Here is a 19,238-nt window from a genome sequence, read left to right on the forward strand (position 1 = left end):
GATTTCAGCCCCAGCAATATGTGAGCATACCGTTGAATGTCGCCAGCGTCGCACCATCTCCACACTGCAGGTCCCCGGTACTCGTTTACCATTCGCTGTTGATCATGGAAGAGCGGATGCAGTTGCAGATACGGCAGAATTTGCTGGCAGTCAGAGTAGCTAGCGGCGAATGTGATCTGTTATTTTGAAGTGCAGCATTGCGGAGTCGAGACATGTGAAGCACACAGACAGACATACATACGCACCACAATTTTCGATTAAATGGAATTTTACCAGTTAACAAATTCCTTCTTGTTAGGAAAGAGCGGCTGTTCATGGGAAGCAAGAAGTCCAGGATATGAATAACTTTATATGATTGGAGTTTGAAGAACAAGAGTTCTTTAAAGCTTTGAGTAATACCGTCAAAAGAAAGAGGCAGTTCTTATAAAAGAAAGAATGAACTGGACAGGCAAAAAGTCTTCACAAAATTAAAAGCAAAACTGGGAGATCATGTCTCGAGAAGGAGATAGGCTATCAGCCGAGTAGTTTGTCAATATCTATCGATTTTAACAACGGTGCAAACCAATCAACTGCATCATTTCCAGTTGCACTTGGCCCAAGAACCAATTCTGTACTTGTGTACAAATCGGTCTGAGCGGTGTCCGAAACTGTAGCTCGAGAGCGAATGTAACAAGTGTCCTGAGAACTGATAACGTGCTGGACGGGTCTGTTTGTCTGCATCGATGGCGAGCTTGAGCTTTTTCTTGTCGTTATAGTCGGCCTTATGGTTGGTACTTTCGTTGGTCCTCTTTCTCTTGTCGCCTAATAGGGGAGTGTGGTAGAGTTGGATGAGATGTGGATATATGAGTTTTTCATCATTGAAATACAAATCACTTGGCAGGGCCAATTCATCAATCGTGACTTATTCAAGTGTATGACAGCGGGCACTTCCTAATATAGCGATCCCTCGTCAAATTTTAGCTATCAATCAATCAATCAATCAATCAAAATTCAATTAACCTGTTAGAGTCTAACTAGTTGGGTATGACTATGCAGGCACTTCATCCAGCTGAAGCAAGAACATGAAGCCAAGCTCCGAGTGGGATCTCTCGATTATGGCCCATCCGATCTCGCTGCGTGGCCTCCCCGAGGGTTACCAAGGGATAGCTGGTTTCTAAACTATCGCCAGCCACAAGCTCCGGGTTGAATATAGGGGTCGGGGCGCCCATGCTGGAGGCGACCCATGACGTGGAACAAATGCCCTGGACGCTGCAGTAGGCTGCTACAACAGCATTTCGATGCTGCGGCAGCAGATTGAACCATATGAGCGAATTCATGGAGTTATTGAGGATGGCGGGAAGGTCCCGAATGTGATCCCAGACTATACACGTATGAACTGGTATATTCGGAGCGGAACTGCCACCCGCGCTGATAACCTGCTTGCTAGATGCAAGGGTTGTTTTGAGGGCGCTAGGAAAGCCACTGGCTGTCAAGTCAATTTGATCATGTATGCATTACCTGGCTTTTGTTTATTCACCAGTTCAAAAACAGTGATGTATATAGGGTTAAATTTAGAAAAGTAATTGTTATAGATCCATAGATATAAAGATGTCGGACTCGATATTTAAGATATTTACCATTCTTTTTTAAGAAGCGAAATTTGTAGGAAATTATACATTCCTACCCTATAAATATATCACAACCAGTTTCCCATTTATGCAATGCAACGTGGATAGCCGTTAAGAGTATATGGTAGTGACCGCTTAAAGTATTGTAATTTGATATTTCCTAAGTGGAAAGTTTGCCACCACGCATAACCCTGTTTAGCAAGGTTGTTGCAGTCTGTCAGTTATATATATATATCATGTAGACTGTAGTATATTCACAAAATGCCTCGACTACGTTGATTTATAAAGCTGGTGACAGATGATGTCCGAGCTTTTGATGACAGATAGACCGCCAAGTGAAGAACACACACAAGAAATAGAGTAAGACCGAACAGGCTTATCCTTCCTTGGATGTAACGGCAGATCTAGCAGATCAACGCAACCAATCTATCAAGCGGCAATGGAAATGAATCTATAAGTTTGGTCGACCATCACTCCCGCATTGGGATAAACCTTAGTTCCAAGGCTGAGTCAAGCTTATCCGGGTCCACGGGTACCCCAGAGGCCCACGCAAGTGGCGTAAAAAGCTTTTCAGAGCGCCACCTCTCGGCTTGGATGCCTGGGGGTTCCGAGGGTCACGATCTGAGTATTAGGGAAAGTTTTCCCCGATGGCTCCAGGGCTGTGTCTGGCAATATTTAAGCATGCTTAAATTTAATATTCCGGGACTTTTGAAGACTTTGGCTATACTTTGACGTCCAGTGATATTATAGGCTACGTCACACGTTACACGTTACACGTACTTCGATATTGACGCAATGTCTACTATACGTCGATCCGCGAAAGGAAAAGCGCAGGTTAAAAGTAAGAAAAACAGGTCCTGATAGAGGTACCCGGATTTCCGTATGTCGCTATTTGTTCAAGACTCCTCGGAATCGTCACGATTCTCGCGCCTGCACCTACGTGACAGACTAGGAATTTCCATTTCCACACCAGTGTCCGGATGGGAGGGGGAGATATGGTGGGGGAGGTGGTTATGTACGTGTCAAGAAAGCCAGAAAAGTCAGGATCAAAAGGGATGGGGGATAGGAGAAAGGATGTGAAAAAGGGCAAAGGGGGAAATGAAAAAGAAAAGGCCATTTGCCATGCTCCATCCGTCGCTAAAAAGAAAAAAGGGAGGGAGGGATATCAACCAGCCCGCATGACCGCTTAGTTCGAGGCTTCCTTGGTAGGCTCCTTAGACTCCTTGGACTCCTTGGACTCCTTGACCTCCTGCTTGGTCTCTTCCTTGGGCTTTTCTTCCTTCTTCTCCTCCTTGGCCTCCTCTTCTGGCTTCTCTTCTTCGTCCTTCACCTCCTCGCCGTAGTATCGGCGGAGGAGCTTCTCGACCTTGCGATACTCGACCTTGACCTCATCCAGAGTCGTTTTGATGGCCTTGAGACAGAACTCCGTGTCCGGTTGGTTAATAAGACCTGTCTCGTCCTTGTGGGCACCGAAGTTCTGGATCTTCTCACAGCCATCCTTAACCTTAATAAGGCCCAGTGTGGCCGATGAGCCCTTGAGGAAGTGACCGAGGGCAGAGAGTTCATCGAGGTTCTTGTCATCTCTGTTGCGTGATGATTAGTACTGAACAATCGCCCAGAATTCCACCTATACGAAATAAAAAACTCACATTTCCTTCTGAATCTTCTTGTAGGTGTTCTCTGCCTGGTCAAAGAAACCGTACACAATGCTCTTGCTGAAGTCGCGATCCTCCTCATCGTCGTCCATCTCAAGGATCTGTTCGAATGTGTTCTCGTCGAGAATTTCCTTATAATCAGAGAGCTTGGGCGGGCCCTGCTTGGCCTAGACTCGGATGTCAGACCGAGGAACCTTCGACCACAGGGCAAGAAGTACTTACCGGCTCGGCCTTTTTGGTATCGGCTGGTGCCATGGTTGTGTGTGTGTGTGTGTGTGTGTGTGCGGAGAGAGGTTGCTCAAAGGAGTAGGTGGGAGCAACCTAGTGCAATGTGCTGATCGTCACGATCGTTGGATGAAGATGGGGCTGATTTCTCCGGTCTGATGTCTAGCCAATCCAGATGGAATACGAGGCTCTGCTTGCAAATCTCAGTCAGCTTAAATTCATCCAACACATCCCAATCTTGGATAAAACAAGGTGGCAAATCAATAAAAAGGTCCCGGATGCAAAGATCAATGATGATACAACAAGGACGTCAGAATCATAAGATCTGCACACAACGCATATGTCGTCTTACAAAGCCAGCAGGTGTTACGGATCCAGGGACCCAAGGTAGCAAGGGTGGAAGCTGTTAACGGGGGAAATGGTCAAGGGGAAGAGGCTGGAGCCGAGGCGAAATACAGCCACCAGATTGAGCGATCAAGATAATGACCAGTGAGTAGGTAGTGAGAGGGGAAAACCAAGACAACGGAAATCGAGGGGGATAGAGGGGTAGTGTACACAGCAAGCAGGGGCTGGAGGGTGAAAGAATTAAAGGAACCAGATGTGGAGGTGGTATATTAGAGGGAACAAACAGGGCCATTCAGCGCATATACTCGAACGGTGATCCAGTCACAGTCTTGTAAGCCAGGACTAGCGCATCGCATGAGCTGCAGCCCCCAAGCCAGGGTCTCCACTTGACAGGGAATTCATGACAGGGAAAAGAAAGATATTCAAACGAGAGGGAGGGGCAAATAGGAAAGTCCATCCCACCTATAATATTTTTTTCTTCTCTCTTTTAGAGATGATGCAGTCTCGAAAAAGGGTGAGGGAACACAATAAATCCCAAGAAGAAAATGAATAGGGTCGAAAGAAGTAAAGAAGACCCAGAATAAGAGAAAGGAGGTCAAAGAAGAGAGGAGGGGGGAAGAGAGGAAATCGGAGGGGCGGAGAAAGAGAAGGTGGGAGGTGGGTAGGTGAATTTCAATCCGAAGGAACCAACTACGAAGATGCAATTTGGGTGATTTGGGGTGATTTGGAACGAAAATAAAAAAAATGATATAGAGAAAATTGCGAAATAGAAAATTAACCAATATTCATTTATATATTGTATAATATTCACTTTGAATAACTACTCTACGTATTGCATCTTCCTAATATATAAGTAATATTGGTATTACATATTTTACATTCCTATCATCGCCTTGGCATTTTGAACAACTCGGGGGAAAACATCATTGCACTCGAACTAGGAGGTCATATTATTAGCTCCAATCTATACAATGGTTTTTAATTGGTCTTGGTTCTCTGAAAACGTGATTTTGTTCCTTTTCCCGCCGAGTTCTCAAAAAGCAATTCTGGATATGCGATACGATTAGTACAATGTTGTGCTCGCTAAGGAGACTTTCTTGCTTTTGACCTCAATGTTGCTTTTTTTGGTTAGCTAGTAAATTGTCCTCCGGGATTTTTTTTCAGTCACGATCAAAGGAGCTGTTATCTCTGGATCAAATTCCTTTAGGTTCCGTTTATAAGCCCAGTGGAGTACAACCGTGGCATCAGTTCTCCAACTGATGGGTCCACCAAGAAGAAAAATGCACGGAATGAACGGATGGACCCCTCTGCGACGTGAAAATGTACTGAATAGTACAGGTTTAGTGTGGAGACTGATAGGGTAATAAAAAAATCAAAAAAAAACAACACGTTTTCTGACCGCAAAAAAGACCGCTCCTATACACCCATCTGGCGGTACGGAGTAGGGGGGGCCAGCAGGACGACATCATCGGACCGCCGATCCCACCAGGGAACGTCATTTGGTCTTTACCCAAAGGTTTGGACGGTCACACGCGGAACCATTTAGGGAAAATAGCGATGACCTTTTTTTAGGTTCCTGGGGGGCCATTCTTTGATTGTAAGAGGATCAGGACAACTTTTCATGACTTGGTCAGTACTGCTTGAAAACAGAAAAACCGCGAAAACAGAAAAAACACTTAGTGCCCTAGCAGACTTTTAGCCGCAGAGAAAAAAAAAACCGAGAGGGTAAGACGTAATAATCCCGGTTCGCACAGCAGGGAAGCACGATCGACTTGGGCCAAGTGTGCAGATAGAACTTGATCCAGTTGGTCTGGACCCCCAAGGACCGTGTCCAATAACTTGGGGCTCGTTTTGATTGTATGTTGCATGGATTTCTCATTCGACGTATTCGTTGACAGCAAGTTGAACGACCAATGTGTGAGTCCAGGGCTCCACGGCTTTATTTTATTTTTTGTCCTTCTCAGAGGGGAAGAGGAAAGGGGGGGTAATATTGCGGCTAACAAAAGACACGAGGGATTATGCTGTCACCGATGACGACGGGTGATTTGGTGTTTTTCGTTTCATCGTTGCTTTTTTTTCTGCACTGGCTTCACGGTTCGAGTTCCCTTTGACAGGACTGATATCGAGGCTGATTAAATGCCAATTGAAGTCAAATACGTCCCCATTCGCGAACCGCAGCCATCTTTGTTTATATAGAGGAATGGGGGCATGTGTGCATCTCCTTGCCCCTGGCTTTTGCGCGAAGTGGTTGGCTCAAGAACATTCTCCACTATTACCCACCAATTAGAATATGCGATAGGTGCCATGACATCATACGACGGGGCGGTAGTGCAGCCCACACCAGCCGCTGATGTCATTTTAGCGTATCGGCAAATTACGGGAATTACGTCAATTACGTCAATTACTTCAAATTACATACATTGCTGTTTACTATGTAGTTCCTACTTTCGACTTGTGTACCCTGATAATTCCATTGTATAGAGTCTCTCCTCATGTGTACGAAGTTTAGAAAATTGTATACTTCCGATTCAAGGGCTAACAGATCTCGTTCTACGTCCTTAAAAGGCCTAAGGCCAATGCACGGCGACATCATAGCCTCGCCCATGATGTCAGTATGCATACACCCATAAACCGCTCCCGGGTTGCGTACGGCAGAGATTAGAATGGTTGCTGTAGTACAAATCCAAATTCACAACATGCAAATTTCATTGAGTTTGTCCCATTTGGTAATTAATGTGCACCAATCTCTGGTCACGCCGGAGAATCAATTGGACTATAAATTCAAGTACTTCTAGTTGACGCGGGGTGATTTTCACGCTAAGTTCACTGAACATGTGAAGTAACCGCTATCACAAACCCGAGTGCATCAAACAGCAATCCCTCCGATATCTCCCCGTCTGTTCATCTAGCCTCGGACATGCCACCCAAACCAGTCAAGCCCAAAATAGCGCAGACTACGCATGTTTGCTGCCGGCAATACGAGATGGCAGGTAGCCTATTGCAGTAGTCCGTAGTTCGGACTAGATCATGCAGTTTTACACCGCGGGACCAGCTAGTTGTATCCCTGGCAGCCAAGAGCGCTTATATAGGAAGCCATCCGCTTGGCTGCCAGTCTATGCACTCGGTTACCTTCAGCGAATCACATCAAAATACTCCTCGGCAGAGAGCTTCTAAAATTGTTCACTTAGCCCAAACTTGTAGAGAAGATGTATTCAGGTCCGACAACCCGGGTACGGGTTATATTCAAGGGTGAAGAACAAAGAGACTGCATGGCTGATTTCTTGAAAGGGTGATTGGCTGAGTAGCATGCAGCCCCCGACTACTGGGAATATCAAAGTTATAGTGATATCTACTATACCTTCAATAAAATTATGCATACATCGTCCAAGAAACTCAACGGATAATAAATAAAGATCTGCCATATATACCCCAGACCCCAAACACGCTTTTTCTCCACAGCTTCTTCGCGGGCTCCAGGGCTCTTCCAGAATGATTACGTAATGGACCGTGACCTCGGTCCGTTTTTTTGTTGATCGCAAGCTTCCCAACCAAATCAACGTTTCCAGCTCCTCCATCCAGGGCAACATCACCACCAAAATCTCCCGTGAGACCGACGAGAAACAAATCCGGTCAACAATGGCCTCAACCAAAACCTCAAGCGCCCCGCGCTCCGGCTCTTCTGGCCTAACGAAAGCCTACCTCTTCACCTACAACACCCTCAACCTCCTCGCCTGGGGCACCTGTGTCGTCTACACGGCCTCCCTCCTCCCAGCCCATGTCTCAACCAAAACTCTCCCCAAGGTCTTCGGCCAGACTTTCTCCCCGCTACTGCTGGCCACGCAGTCCCTCGCCCTGTTGGAAGTCGTGCACAGTATGGTAGGCCTCGTGCGCGCGCCGTTCATGACGACTGCCATGCAGGTTTCTAGCCGGCTTCTCCTGGTGTGGGGTATTATGGCGCAGTTTGGTGGGGAGATTGTTGGTGCTGGGCGGGATACCCAGTTAGGCGACTATGCGTATCTGGGGTGTGTTTTTGCTTGGGGAATTACGGAGGTTATCCGTTACGGGTTCTTCGCTATCACTTTGTCTGGAAACTCGGTGCCGAGCTGGTGGACTTGGTTGCGGTAAGTCTTGCTTTTATTTCCCTGCGTGGCTACCATGTTCAATGTGCTGATGAGTTTCGCTTTGACTAGATACAACACTTTTTACGTTTTCTACCCCATTGGGATCTCAAGCGAGTGTACGCTTATCTTCCAGGCCCTTGGTCCTGCGGGCGAGCTGAGCCCGCTTTTCCGTTACCTTTTGATTGCGATTCTCGTGATCTATGTGCCTGGTATGTTGTTCTTCTTTTACGGTGTTCCTAGTGCCGGTTACTGACTACCTACCAGGATCTTACATCCTGTACACGCACATGATTGCCCAAAGACGCAAGATCATGCGCGGCAAGAAGAGAGCTGATTAGACAGTGCAGCACAATACATCTGAATAAGCTGATTGGCAAACGAAAAGACCTGGATTTATAGTCAGTCTGACGTTCAAAAAATAATGCAAGGGTCCATCATATTTAGGACCCGGAGGCCCCTGAGGGTGAGGACTAGCTTTACTTTCGTGTTCAATAATATTGACTAGAGTCAACTTCTAGCCTAGAGGGCTAGCCTAGAGGGGTATAGATGATCCTAATTTCAACACTTCTAAAGAACATACCTTTTTGGCTCAAGGGCACTTCATTTTATCTCTACCAGAACGACGTGCTATCCATTCCTTTCACGTTGAGATTTACAAAGCACGTTCACAACTACTAATAAAGAATTGATTGGAATTTCAAGAAGCTAAACAACGTTGGAATACACGCGGTGTGGCATCCTTCGGGATGAAGAGGTTGACAAATGCCCTAGTTCAAGGTTTCAACAAGCTCTTCCAGAGGCGTCAGGTAGGGTGTGTTAGCTCTCTCTATTCGGAGGGGCAGAACGAGGTTAAGCACCAATATATGGAGTTTCTTCAGACATGAACTGATTTAGACCAAGTCCCCGGGAGACTTAAGGTTGGAACATGTGACGTAATGTGGATCTGATCAGATAAAACCCTTGGAAGTCATCCCCAGATTTCCAGGGTTCTAAGTCCAACGTTGCTTTCTGGATTCAATGACCGCTATGTATCATATTGCCAAAAGTTTTCGAGTGTAGCATTTGATTTCATAGTGAGGTCATTGGAAGTCATACAAGTGTTTAATTACGGAGATAATGGTGATTGTAACAGAAAACGAGAGCAAGTTTTTAATGCACAGTGCGCGCAAGATTCAGGATATATTGAAAATAACAAAAGCATTCATTGGCATAAGGTCATCCACAAATATTGTACAGGTGGCGAGCTGTCTCTACCACTGGAGTGCTAGCAAAAATGGTATCTCATTATCCCAAGCGGTCCAATTTCCATGAACATCCCTTTAGTGCTTAGTGGCCTCTGCATATTATTAGCATTGATTCCATACCGCAGCCTTGTTTTATTTTGATAATCTTACCCTTGTGGACATCGGCCTTGGTGTTGTGGGATGCCTCGTCCTTCTTGTCGACGATGGCATCCTTTGCAGCGGTAGCTCGGCTGCCCAAGCTAGCATCAGAGTCCTTGGCGACATGCTTGTTGGTCTCCTTTGATGCCTGAGCACCACCGCCCTGGATGGTCTCTGAGACGTAGTTGACGGCGTTCTAAGGTCATATATTAGTACTCTGAAGAAAAGCCTGTTGTCCAATCTATGATGATGCTAACCTTGGCGGTCTCCATAATGTTGTTGTTGGGAAAGGTGTTGAAATGAGTTTGAAAGTTTCAGATTTCCGTTGGTTTGAATGCTTGAGGCTTGTATGATGACTGAAGAATGGCAGAAGCAGAAGGGGCTACTTATAATAAATGGAAGAGCCTTTGGTAGCAGTGTTTAGACTCTGACGTCATAAAACAAACAAGAATCAACCAACGACTACATCCAACTTAGTGATGTAAGAAACGGGAGGAGTACTTCCAAGGTTGTTCTCATACGTATGACGATGGAAAATCCACTTATTAATTGATCTTCCTTGTACAATAACAGCGTACTTTAGGTCGCAGAATATTGTAGGCCGTTTCCTTGGAATTGTGGGGGAACAGACGTTCCTATGATGCATATTAAAAACAGGACATTGTTATCTTGTCATAAAAATAGGCTCTCTACAATATTCACAGGATAGGTATTGTCCACACTATGTTATAATTTAACAATCCCTATGTTTAGAACCTCGGCTATAGCAGTCTAACGGACACAGCGAGAGTTCCTGGAAGCAAGAAGTAGTGAGCTAGTTAACGCGTTGCACTACTTACTCAGACAGTTTGTCAGGCCTCTATTTGCCCCGTCTGTGGTCTTTTCTTTTTGTCATTATGAGGCTATATATTAGAGGAGACTTGATCCCACCAGTGGACATACAGGATATCAATCCAGTCAGTTTGAAGCTTCTTCAATGAAACCCGCACACTCATATGAAGACTTCGCCTGGACCTAGATACATAGGTAGATATCTAGGTGTAAATTAGAAGATGAGAATGGAGGAAAAAATTATTGAAGAAGCCATGAGACTGGAAGACTATAAAATTGACAAAATAGCACACAGTCACAAAGGGGGCAAAGATAGCAGATGTAGTGGGCGAAGGTCAATAAATTCAATAAGTGCAAACAAATTCTCAACGCACATAAGTAGGTACAGTGTGTGCGGATCTATCGAACCCTCTCTATCAGCTGAAACTCAATGTCTTATCTACAAAGATTCGAGACATGGCTTTGTTATCATTTGTCGTCCCTTCGCAAAGATTCCTTGTTGGAATACTTGCTTTCATCACCTGAAAATTTCTCCCTGAAACAGATTGTATTCGTTTTGGACACGGAAAGCCTCGTAAAACTAATAGGCAAGGTTTTGCTGCCATATATAGAGACTCGGCACACTAGCTGACATATGAGGCACCCAAAAGTCCTATTTTATATAGCCATTTAGCTGAAGGTGAAACAAGAATGTAAATACACATAGTGAGAGATTCATTGCACTTTCTTATATCTTCCTAGCTGCTATAAGCGCGTCCCGGACCTGCTGGGCACTCCATGTCCCATCCATGGGAACCAGGATGTTCGCCACAGTTCTTCCCTTCGCCCTTTCCAATGACGTGATGGTAGTTCCGTTATTGACTTGGACGTGAACGTTGTAGTGTTGGGGTCGGCCACTCGTTAGCTATGAACCACTCGTTAGCTATGGACAGGAAAATGTTAACTCGGCCAATTTCAAACTGGTGGAATCCACGCCACTTGAAGTACTGTGTTAAAGTAAGAATGAAAGAGAGCTTGGTCCTCATACCCCCTGCATGGAAAATGAGCTTAGTTTAAATTTGTATGATCTTATCCGATTTAGGTGAAGAAACGATCCTGCGTGGGCGCATATGTTACCAGAATGGGGCTATCTACAGTACACTGCTCATTGATGGATCTCTATGGAGAGAAAGAATGTAGTGGATTCACTGTCAATAGAACCAGCCAGGGAGAGATAGACTACAAGATTACGATGCCATCCACCATGTATTTGGTAGAAACCAGGGATGAGATAGAAGCGAACAGGGATAGATACAGGTGACAATACACTCATAGAGCGACTAGTTCGAACATGTGACCAACCAAGGGTATGGAGCACGATGAAAAAGGTATCGAGGTGAAATTGTTTCTGCTTTGATTTATAGGAGGGTTGAAATATATTGTTTTTGATGCAAAGCGAGTTCCAAGTATTCCACTTAGTGTCTCATCTAAATATATATATAATTTTGGGAGTCTCTCGATACCCAACTTTTTCTACCAGGGGGCTATCCTATCTTAGCTAGAAAGCGGCCCAGGTACCATGAGCTAACATAATTACATTTGAAGGCAGACAGTATTATGATTTCCACAAGAGGAATAGTAGACTTCACGGTGGTTTGACGAGTATTACTAACAGCTAAGTCTCGGTCTTTGTTTCCAACATCTTAGAGTCCAAGCGTATACGCCAGTTGTCTCACAAATAAGCGAGTCCTACAGGCCATAAATTCAACAATTATCCAATCAAACAAGTAAATTCATCGCTAGTCACCACTCGCAAATAATAAAAAATGAATCCACCATCTAGATAAAGCATCATTGGGGTCCAACCATATCATAGCCAACTAGACTGCGACATCGCCCATGGACGGGCGGCTGGGCAGTGCCCACGGGCCTTATGTAAGCGGGCGATGGGCACTATCCATACGCCCATGGACGGGCCCTACCCTTAGGGCCCATTGTCCATGGACACCGTGGGCGCCCATGGGCCTTTTTAGTAAGCAGAATTTCTTGACCTCGTGACCTGCATTATTTGTGCATTTTTTCTCTGTATTTTTGAGTAATTCGATTACATGTACAATGACTTGATAACAATGACTTGATACTACTGTCAATTTTCTGACCGAGGTCAGAAATGAGCTTTAGAAGCCTTTATACAACAACTTGACACATTGTCACTTTTTTGACCGGGGTCAGAAATGAGCCTTGGAAGCCTTTGCATAATGACTTAGGCATTCATTATATTCATACATTCACACTAATACGATACAAATTGATCATTATTGGGTTTGCCACGCTTCCTTGCTTCTCTTAAACCAGGGCGCTTTTGAGTGCTACCCTTATCTCTATAATAAGGGAGATGAGGACTGCTCTCATCTTCGCTGTCGACTAGCTCACTTCTCTGTCGCTTCCGCGTACTTAGCACTATAGAAGGACGAGGAAGCTGACTCTCTATTATAAACTCATACTCGATCAGTCCAACAGGATCATTATCCTCGGAATCCTCACTATCGCTGATTGGTTCAGGCATATCAGTGGTAAGCTCAGCCTCTCTCTGTTCGTCTGCTTCTTGCATTGAATCTAAGGACGTATCCTTATCGGGTAGTTCTTCTATTTCAATGTCGAACTGGGTTTTACACCGGAACATCATGATATCCTGGACTGTCTTCGCACTCAGCCGCCTACGTCGGTAGTGGCAGACATCCCGTGCTGAATTGAAAAGACGTTCAACTCCAGCGCCTGTTGCAGGAATAGAGAGAATGTCGCGAGCAATACTGGAAAGAATTGGGAATTCATTCTTATATTCCTTCCAGAATTGTAAAGGATCGACCTTTCTCCTTGCTATTATAGGTATTAGTATTCCTGCTCGTAATAACAGTGAATATAACGTACGCTTTTCAAGGTATCTAGCAAGTTCGTGCTCCGACGTTGATGGATCAGAGTGGATGTGAGGCAGAAGGTCAAGGAGGGCGTCTAGGTCACTTGTACTGGCTGAGTGACGCTTGGGGGGTTGCTCTTCTCGTAAGGACCGTGTCTGAGTGTGTCTTTGGGCGTAAGGAGCTATGAACTGGCGAAGCGTTTCCTTATACTGATCACTCCAGTTTGTGTCGTTCTCCGATGTACCCCACGCCTTACTTGAGAAGAAGTGAAGCTTATGCTGGGGTGCAAGAATTGTTCCAATCGCGTAGAGACTACTATGGATCTCTTTCGTCTTTGTGTAGTAAGAGGTAAGCTTTGCTATCCCAGTATTGAGGGCTTGTAGCATCGCCTTCTTCCAAGGTATGGTTTTCGGAGTGAGTCGTGCAATCGATTCCTCGAAGTGCTTAAAGAGGGCGTTATAAATACCAAAAATATGATGTACTGTTATCTCTTTGGTCTTTGAAAGCACTGTGGTAAAGCGATAGAACGGCTCTGTGATATACAGGAGGTAGTCGACCTGCCGCCATTCTGCCTTACTGAGTTTGTATTTCTGAGTCCCAATGTTATCACAGTATTCATCGTAGGGCTTGCTGAGGCGTTTCGCACGACGAAGTATTAAGAAGGTAGAATTCCAGCGGGTGCGGACATCTTGGATAGGCGTAAGTTTTGCTTTATTGGTCTGGAGACGGAAGAAATCATCGCGACGTTGGGGGCTTATATTAATAAACACAGCAAGCCCTCGAATCTAGATAGTTATTAGATATATTAAGTGATAAACAAAGTGATACACTTACCTTAATAAGGGTTTGTACAATGACTTGTTCACTCTGTGAAGTACGGAGCGATCGAGCTTGGGCTTGGGCTTGGACATCTGAAACATTCCGATCTGTGGTATCGTTCTGGGGATCGGCCTTCACCGATCTAAGTAGCTCGCGAAGGCTTAGCTGGATAATATATGTAAGACAAGGGATTCGAACAACCACCGGGCTATTCGGTAGTTCAAGGGAGTCAATAGAGTCTTGAACTGCCTGTACTAAAGTTGTGTTATTTGACGCGTTATCTGATGTAATCGCTAACACACGATCAGTAATATCAAGCTTCTTAAAGATCTCTATAAGTACTTCACTTAGATTTATACCAGAATGCGCCCTATTAAGTGGTTCGAAACCAAGTAGGAGCTCACGGTAATTCCAGTCTCGGTCGATAAAGTACCCTGTGATTGCCATAAATGCCTGCTGAAAAGGCGATGTCCAGCAGTCGAGGGCAATTGAGAGCTTCGCATCTTGTGGTAAGGTAGCGAGAATTGAATGTTGCTCCTCGTCGACCAATTTCTTGAGCCGGCGTTGAGCAGTGCGAGGATGGAGTAAAGTGGGTTCAGCTGGAGCCCTTTTGTGCCATTCGAATTAAGGAAGCAAATTGCTTCCTCTTAAGTATCCGGAAAGGGAGGTTCAGACTGGTAAGATATTCAATCTGCTCTCTTTCCTATTCATCATTCGAGAATTTTGAGTTATAAGATAACTCCAGTGCCTAATATGTAATATGTTAGTTATCTTGAAGGGTATAATAATATAAGACTTACCGGTATATGCTGTATAGTCTCCTTAATCGACTGTTGTGTAGACTTGCTTTTACTACCCTTTTGGCATTTGCCTGAGGCTAGATGCCGCTTAAGTGTATTGGTGCCGCTTTGCTTTGTACTTGGATGAGGCAATGTAACCCCACACGTCCGACACATGACTAAAGGTTCGCCTGTAATATGATATGCTACCTGGTCGAAGTTCTCCTAGATATCTGATATGTGTTTTGCATCCCATCGTAGCCTTTGTTATGTCTTAGTACTGCTGCCGCGTACTGTGGTACGCCACCACTCGATAAACTTTACTTTGGACGCGTTGTTCATCGCGTCGTAGAGGATAAACTGCTTTCTCCGATCGGGGCCGACGCGTTTAAGAGAGTAATTAAGAATAGCCGGTTGAGTGAACTCGGACTCTATCAGTGAGATAGAAGTCTGTTGGCTGTTGAAGAGACTGGGATCAATATTTGGATTAAGGTTAGGATCAAATATATCGGCGACGTAGGAGAGGTCTGGTTAGGAGCTCGGAGGAAGTGAAGAAGGCCCTGCGGTATAGGCACTAGGTTGGGACATAGTTAATGTGATATAAGGGATAATATAACGACTATAGGAGAGTGAGTGATCTGAACTTATAATAGGTAACTTGCGACCGTGTAAAACGAGGATTACTAGTAAAAGGGGTGCTTTGTATAGATCTGATAGATCGTAAATTGAGTGTAGACCCACTATATATTATAAGCTGATTGGCTATAAGTGTCTTTGTCCATGGGCATGCCCGTGGGCACGCCCGTAGGCACGCCCATGGGAATATACCTAAACGCCCATCTTAAGTTACAATCGAAGGATTTAAAACTCCCAGAATAATAACACAAGTCTTTGAGTGATATAATTGACAGAATTTAGTGATATAAGCTTATAAAATAAGAATTATACTAATTATCTTTCGATCTACCTATAAGAAATATACCAGAGTGAGAGATAAAGTAGAATCCATAAGTAGTATTTTACTTATGGAAAATGCCAGGCATATACCACTGACTTGAATATATATCTTCAAGCTGTTACAGTATGATTTGATAAGTTAATAAAAATACCACACAACATGATGTATTTCGATTAAAATTTTATTCCAATTCGTATCATATATATACTAGTTTCTCATATACATAGATATTTCAGTAAAATTGATAGATGTTGTAGATTAAAACTGCCATTTTACATGGAGTTGGCAAAACAGGTGTAAATAACAGTTATTTATTATGCAAAGTCAGCGAGTTATACGTCCATTTTGGGTGACTTTATGCAATGGTGGGCATCGTGGGCATGCCCGCCGTGGGCATGCCCGTGGGCCTTGGGCGTTATGGACGGGCACTCGAAAATCCAAATAGCCCAAGGCCCACCGTGGACGGGCCTTGGGCACCTCCTAGGTGCCCATGGACGGGCGATGTCGCAGTCTATAGCCAACAAGAACCACAAAACAGTCACTCAGAATCCCACGACTTTTCCCTCTAAAAAAATACCAGAAAAGGCGTAGTCATAATCATCCATAATGTCATAAAATCGTAACCACAATCAAAATCCCAATTAAACCCTCCCTCCAAAGCCACCCCTACTATCCCCCTCAATCCCAACCCTAACGGGGCTACTTCCCCCACTCCAACTCCCACCCTGCGAACTATCACTCCCAGTCCCACTCCCACTGGCAGAGCCCAAAGAAAGCACATCATCCTCACGAGCAGGCTTCCGTCCCGCACCAATTGCAACACGCATACCCTGCACAGCGCCGCCGTGCTCATGTCCCGCAGGATACATGCCGTCGTTGACAGAGAAGTTGCGGCAGATCAGGTATGCACGCATGGCGGCGCTCTCGCGCGCGAGCGTCTCATTGCTGCAGATACTGTCCGTTCGGTACTCGCGGTTGTTGACCCGCACAGTGCAGGTGTATCCGCTGTTGCTTATGTATGCATTGTAAATTGGTTCGGGCCAATTGCGCCGGCGGCAGAGACCTAGGTTTGGGATTTAATTAGTTTGGTTTTTTTGGGTAGGATTAATTGGTGTTTGAATTGGGATTAGTGTATGGAGGTAGGGGTTAGGACTCGGGTTTATTTGTCTGTATTGAATGTATGTTTGGGGATAGGGTGATGTCCATTGACTGGGGTTGGGGGAATTGGTTTGTGCTGGCAATGATGCATGCATACAAAGCCCGGGGAATAGTAGGTGATGGTGGTTGTGGGGAGATTGATGACATACTGGTCAGGTAGAGGATATAGTACATCTTGAGATTTGGACTAGACGCAAGCCGGAAGCAAGAAAGACGGGAAGACTGGAGACGAGTGACGGACGATGGCGTTGCCACTTGTCTAACTGCAGCGAATTGCGACGGTTACTCAAAACGCATTGGACGGACTTTGTGTGTAGCGAGACGGGTTTAGGGATGAGGCTGAGCTGCTAGCTGGTGTGCAGTCAGAAGATATGCGGATTGTGATGCCCAACGGCTGGTGGGACTGCGTTTGCTTTACTAGCAGCGGGGAGGATGTGCTGGCGTTCCAAACAAAAGCACGATTATGATACTAATCAAGGCCAAGGGTATCTAATTCAAAGAAGAGTGGAATAAAAAAATGCAAGAGTGAAAGCAATAGAGAGAGGGATTGACAGCTAAATCAAAATTTCGAAAGAAACATTGGAAAGATGCCTCACCCATATACAGATATACGATTTCCTAGAACCCCTCCCCCGTACAACAGAAAAAAAGAAAAAAAGAAAATTAATGAGGGGAACATAGCTATTTCTTGCCAGATACTTGATTGCTTCTGGAAAACAGGTGGGGCTTTTGCATTGATACCTCCCAAGTCATACCGTGAGCTGGCCGGTGTACACAGTACCAACAGACAAGGGAAACGGTTGCAATTGCGACAGCGCACAAAGAAACCAAAAAAAAAAAAAAAAAAGGAGAGAGAGACTTGGTGTCAATGCAGATGACCTGAAGAAGAAAATGGTATTAAACTAAAAAGTTAAACTACGAAGATTCCAATACCCACCGTTGAAATATTGAAGAAGAAAAAAAGAAAGGAAAAGACAGGGATATAGTAAGCAGTGATAATAAGCAGTGATAGGACTAGTAAACAATAAACAGAAAATAGTAAACAATGAAATCTCGAAGGAGGCTATAGGGTATGGACCTGGAATCCGGGTATAGACTACTTCCACCAAGTAAACAAGGTACACGAAGAGAAGAGCAGAGAAGACGATAGATGCACGCAAACGCCAGACTCGCATTAGACCTCGGAAAAGACTCCAAAAAAAGAGTAACAGTAACTCAAACGGGTGTTCGACGTATTTCGTGTGCCGTTTTCTCGGCGGGTTTACTGATGCGCTGGCATATCTCTTTGCCAGTCGAATTGAACCGAGTCTGAGGCACCGGGAGTCACCGTAAGCTGTCTGATTATGCCCCTGCAATTCGCCGATCGAAACATAAACGTTCTCGGGGACTAAGGAAGACCTTGCAATCTGCTTGCAGAAGAGTAATACATGAAGAATATGGATCCTAGTATCCCGGTGTAAGTTTGAATGGGATAGAGGTGTTAGGATGGTGCTATAATATACTATCCTATACTCCGCACACAGGTTGTTATTTTTTTTTCTTTGGCTGACATTGTTTTCTAATAATGGCCTGTGTATTTCATCTTTGGCCCCGCAGATGTATCAGAGAAAGTACAATTAAATTTGCCGCCCTTATGGATTCGCGAGACGCGCAGTTCTGCGAATGGTGATTGGCGCCAAGGAGGGGCCGCTCATGTTGTGCAGAACGCGTCTGAAGAGGGGTCAATTGCTTGTGGAAAGGCTATGAGTCAATGAAATAATCAAAGTAGAGAGAATCAACGTGGGTAACTGGGAATATCCAATATCGGAGAATGGGAAAATGCATGCGCCCCCCGAGCAACCTCAGTTACTTGACAGGCATCGGACGCAATGATGAGCTGGCATTGCAGTGGGGAAAGGCGTTGGATTTATCTGCATATTCTGGTACCGACGATTACTTTTGCCCTCTTGGGCCTCGTGCAGCTTGTGTCTTTGGTGGCAAACACATTGTGTGCATTGTAGGAGCATTTTCATATTGATCGGCGCAGAGTGGCGGGAAAAGTAAAATCTTCACCCTCGCGCTAAACGAACTTTTTGTAAACTTCGGAAACTCGGTGAAACTGCCAGCACAAAAAAAACAGAAGGAATTGGTGCTATGTGCTATGACCTATGTTGTGTAGTCATACTCGGGCCCCCGAAATCCAACCCCCTTGCGTCTCGGCCTCGTTCACAGCATCCTCCTTGGCTTAGTCGAAATCATCCTCGTGGCTCCCATGCCATGACCGCTGCTATGACCGCGGGGCTTGCAGTCTCAAGCATCCAAGACTAATCATGCATAATGCACTCGCTCGGAGTCCCTGGTTACCAATGACACCCTGCTTCAATCTACAGTAATCTCGAGAGAATTTTCGAAGGAAACCTCATCCGTGGTGGCGCTTTGTCCCATGTCTTCTTTTTGATATGGCGTCGGCTCACGCCCGTTCCAG

At 45.1% G+C, this 19,238-nt stretch overlaps 4 protein-coding genes across 4 annotated transcripts; 1 reads left to right on the forward strand and 3 right to left on the reverse strand.

The window, feature by feature from the left end:
• Positions 1–2,793: 2,793 nt before the first annotated feature.
• N7487_001157 (Hpt domain-containing protein) lies at positions 2,794–3,542 on the reverse strand (the record flags this gene model as incomplete). Its single annotated transcript, XM_056868905.1, has 3 exons — positions 3,485–3,542; positions 3,257–3,429; positions 2,794–3,190 (listed from the first exon to the last, which is right to left on the reverse strand). Exons 1-3 carry the CDS (start codon positions 3,515–3,517, stop codon positions 2,794–2,796), a joined length of 603 nt encoding a protein of 200 aa, XP_056733689.1. The 5' UTR covers positions 3,518–3,542.
• A 3,926-nt stretch (positions 3,543–7,468) lies between these two features.
• N7487_001158 (protein tyrosine phosphatase-like domain-containing protein) lies at positions 7,469–8,291 on the forward strand (the record flags this gene model as incomplete). Its single annotated transcript, XM_056868906.1, has 3 exons — positions 7,469–7,953; positions 8,023–8,162; positions 8,218–8,291. 3 exons carry the CDS (start codon positions 7,469–7,471, stop codon positions 8,289–8,291), a joined length of 699 nt encoding a protein of 232 aa, XP_056733690.1.
• Positions 8,292–9,272: 981 nt separating this feature from the next.
• Positions 9,273–9,607, reverse strand: N7487_001159 (Glucose-repressible protein Grg1; the record flags this gene model as incomplete). Its single annotated transcript, XM_056868907.1, has 3 exons — positions 9,273–9,289; positions 9,348–9,531; positions 9,593–9,607. The coding sequence occupies 3 exons, from the start codon at positions 9,605–9,607 to the stop codon at positions 9,273–9,275; spliced, it is 216 nt and encodes a 71-aa protein (XP_056733691.1).
• Positions 9,608–16,257: 6,650 nt separating this feature from the next.
• N7487_001160 (uncharacterized protein) lies at positions 16,258–16,948 on the reverse strand (the record flags this gene model as incomplete). Its single annotated transcript, XM_056868908.1, has 2 exons — positions 16,258–16,679; positions 16,924–16,948. The coding sequence occupies 2 exons, from the start codon at positions 16,946–16,948 to the stop codon at positions 16,258–16,260; spliced, it is 447 nt and encodes a 148-aa protein (XP_056733692.1).
• Between the last annotated feature and the right edge of the window lie 2,290 nt (positions 16,949–19,238).

The sequence above is a fragment of the Penicillium crustosum genome (assembly GCF_028827405.1).
Source record: "Penicillium crustosum strain IBT 35664 chromosome Unknown utg000001l_segment0_segment0, whole genome shotgun sequence".
NCBI classification, from domain to species: Eukaryota; Fungi; Ascomycota; class Eurotiomycetes; order Eurotiales; family Aspergillaceae; genus Penicillium; species Penicillium crustosum.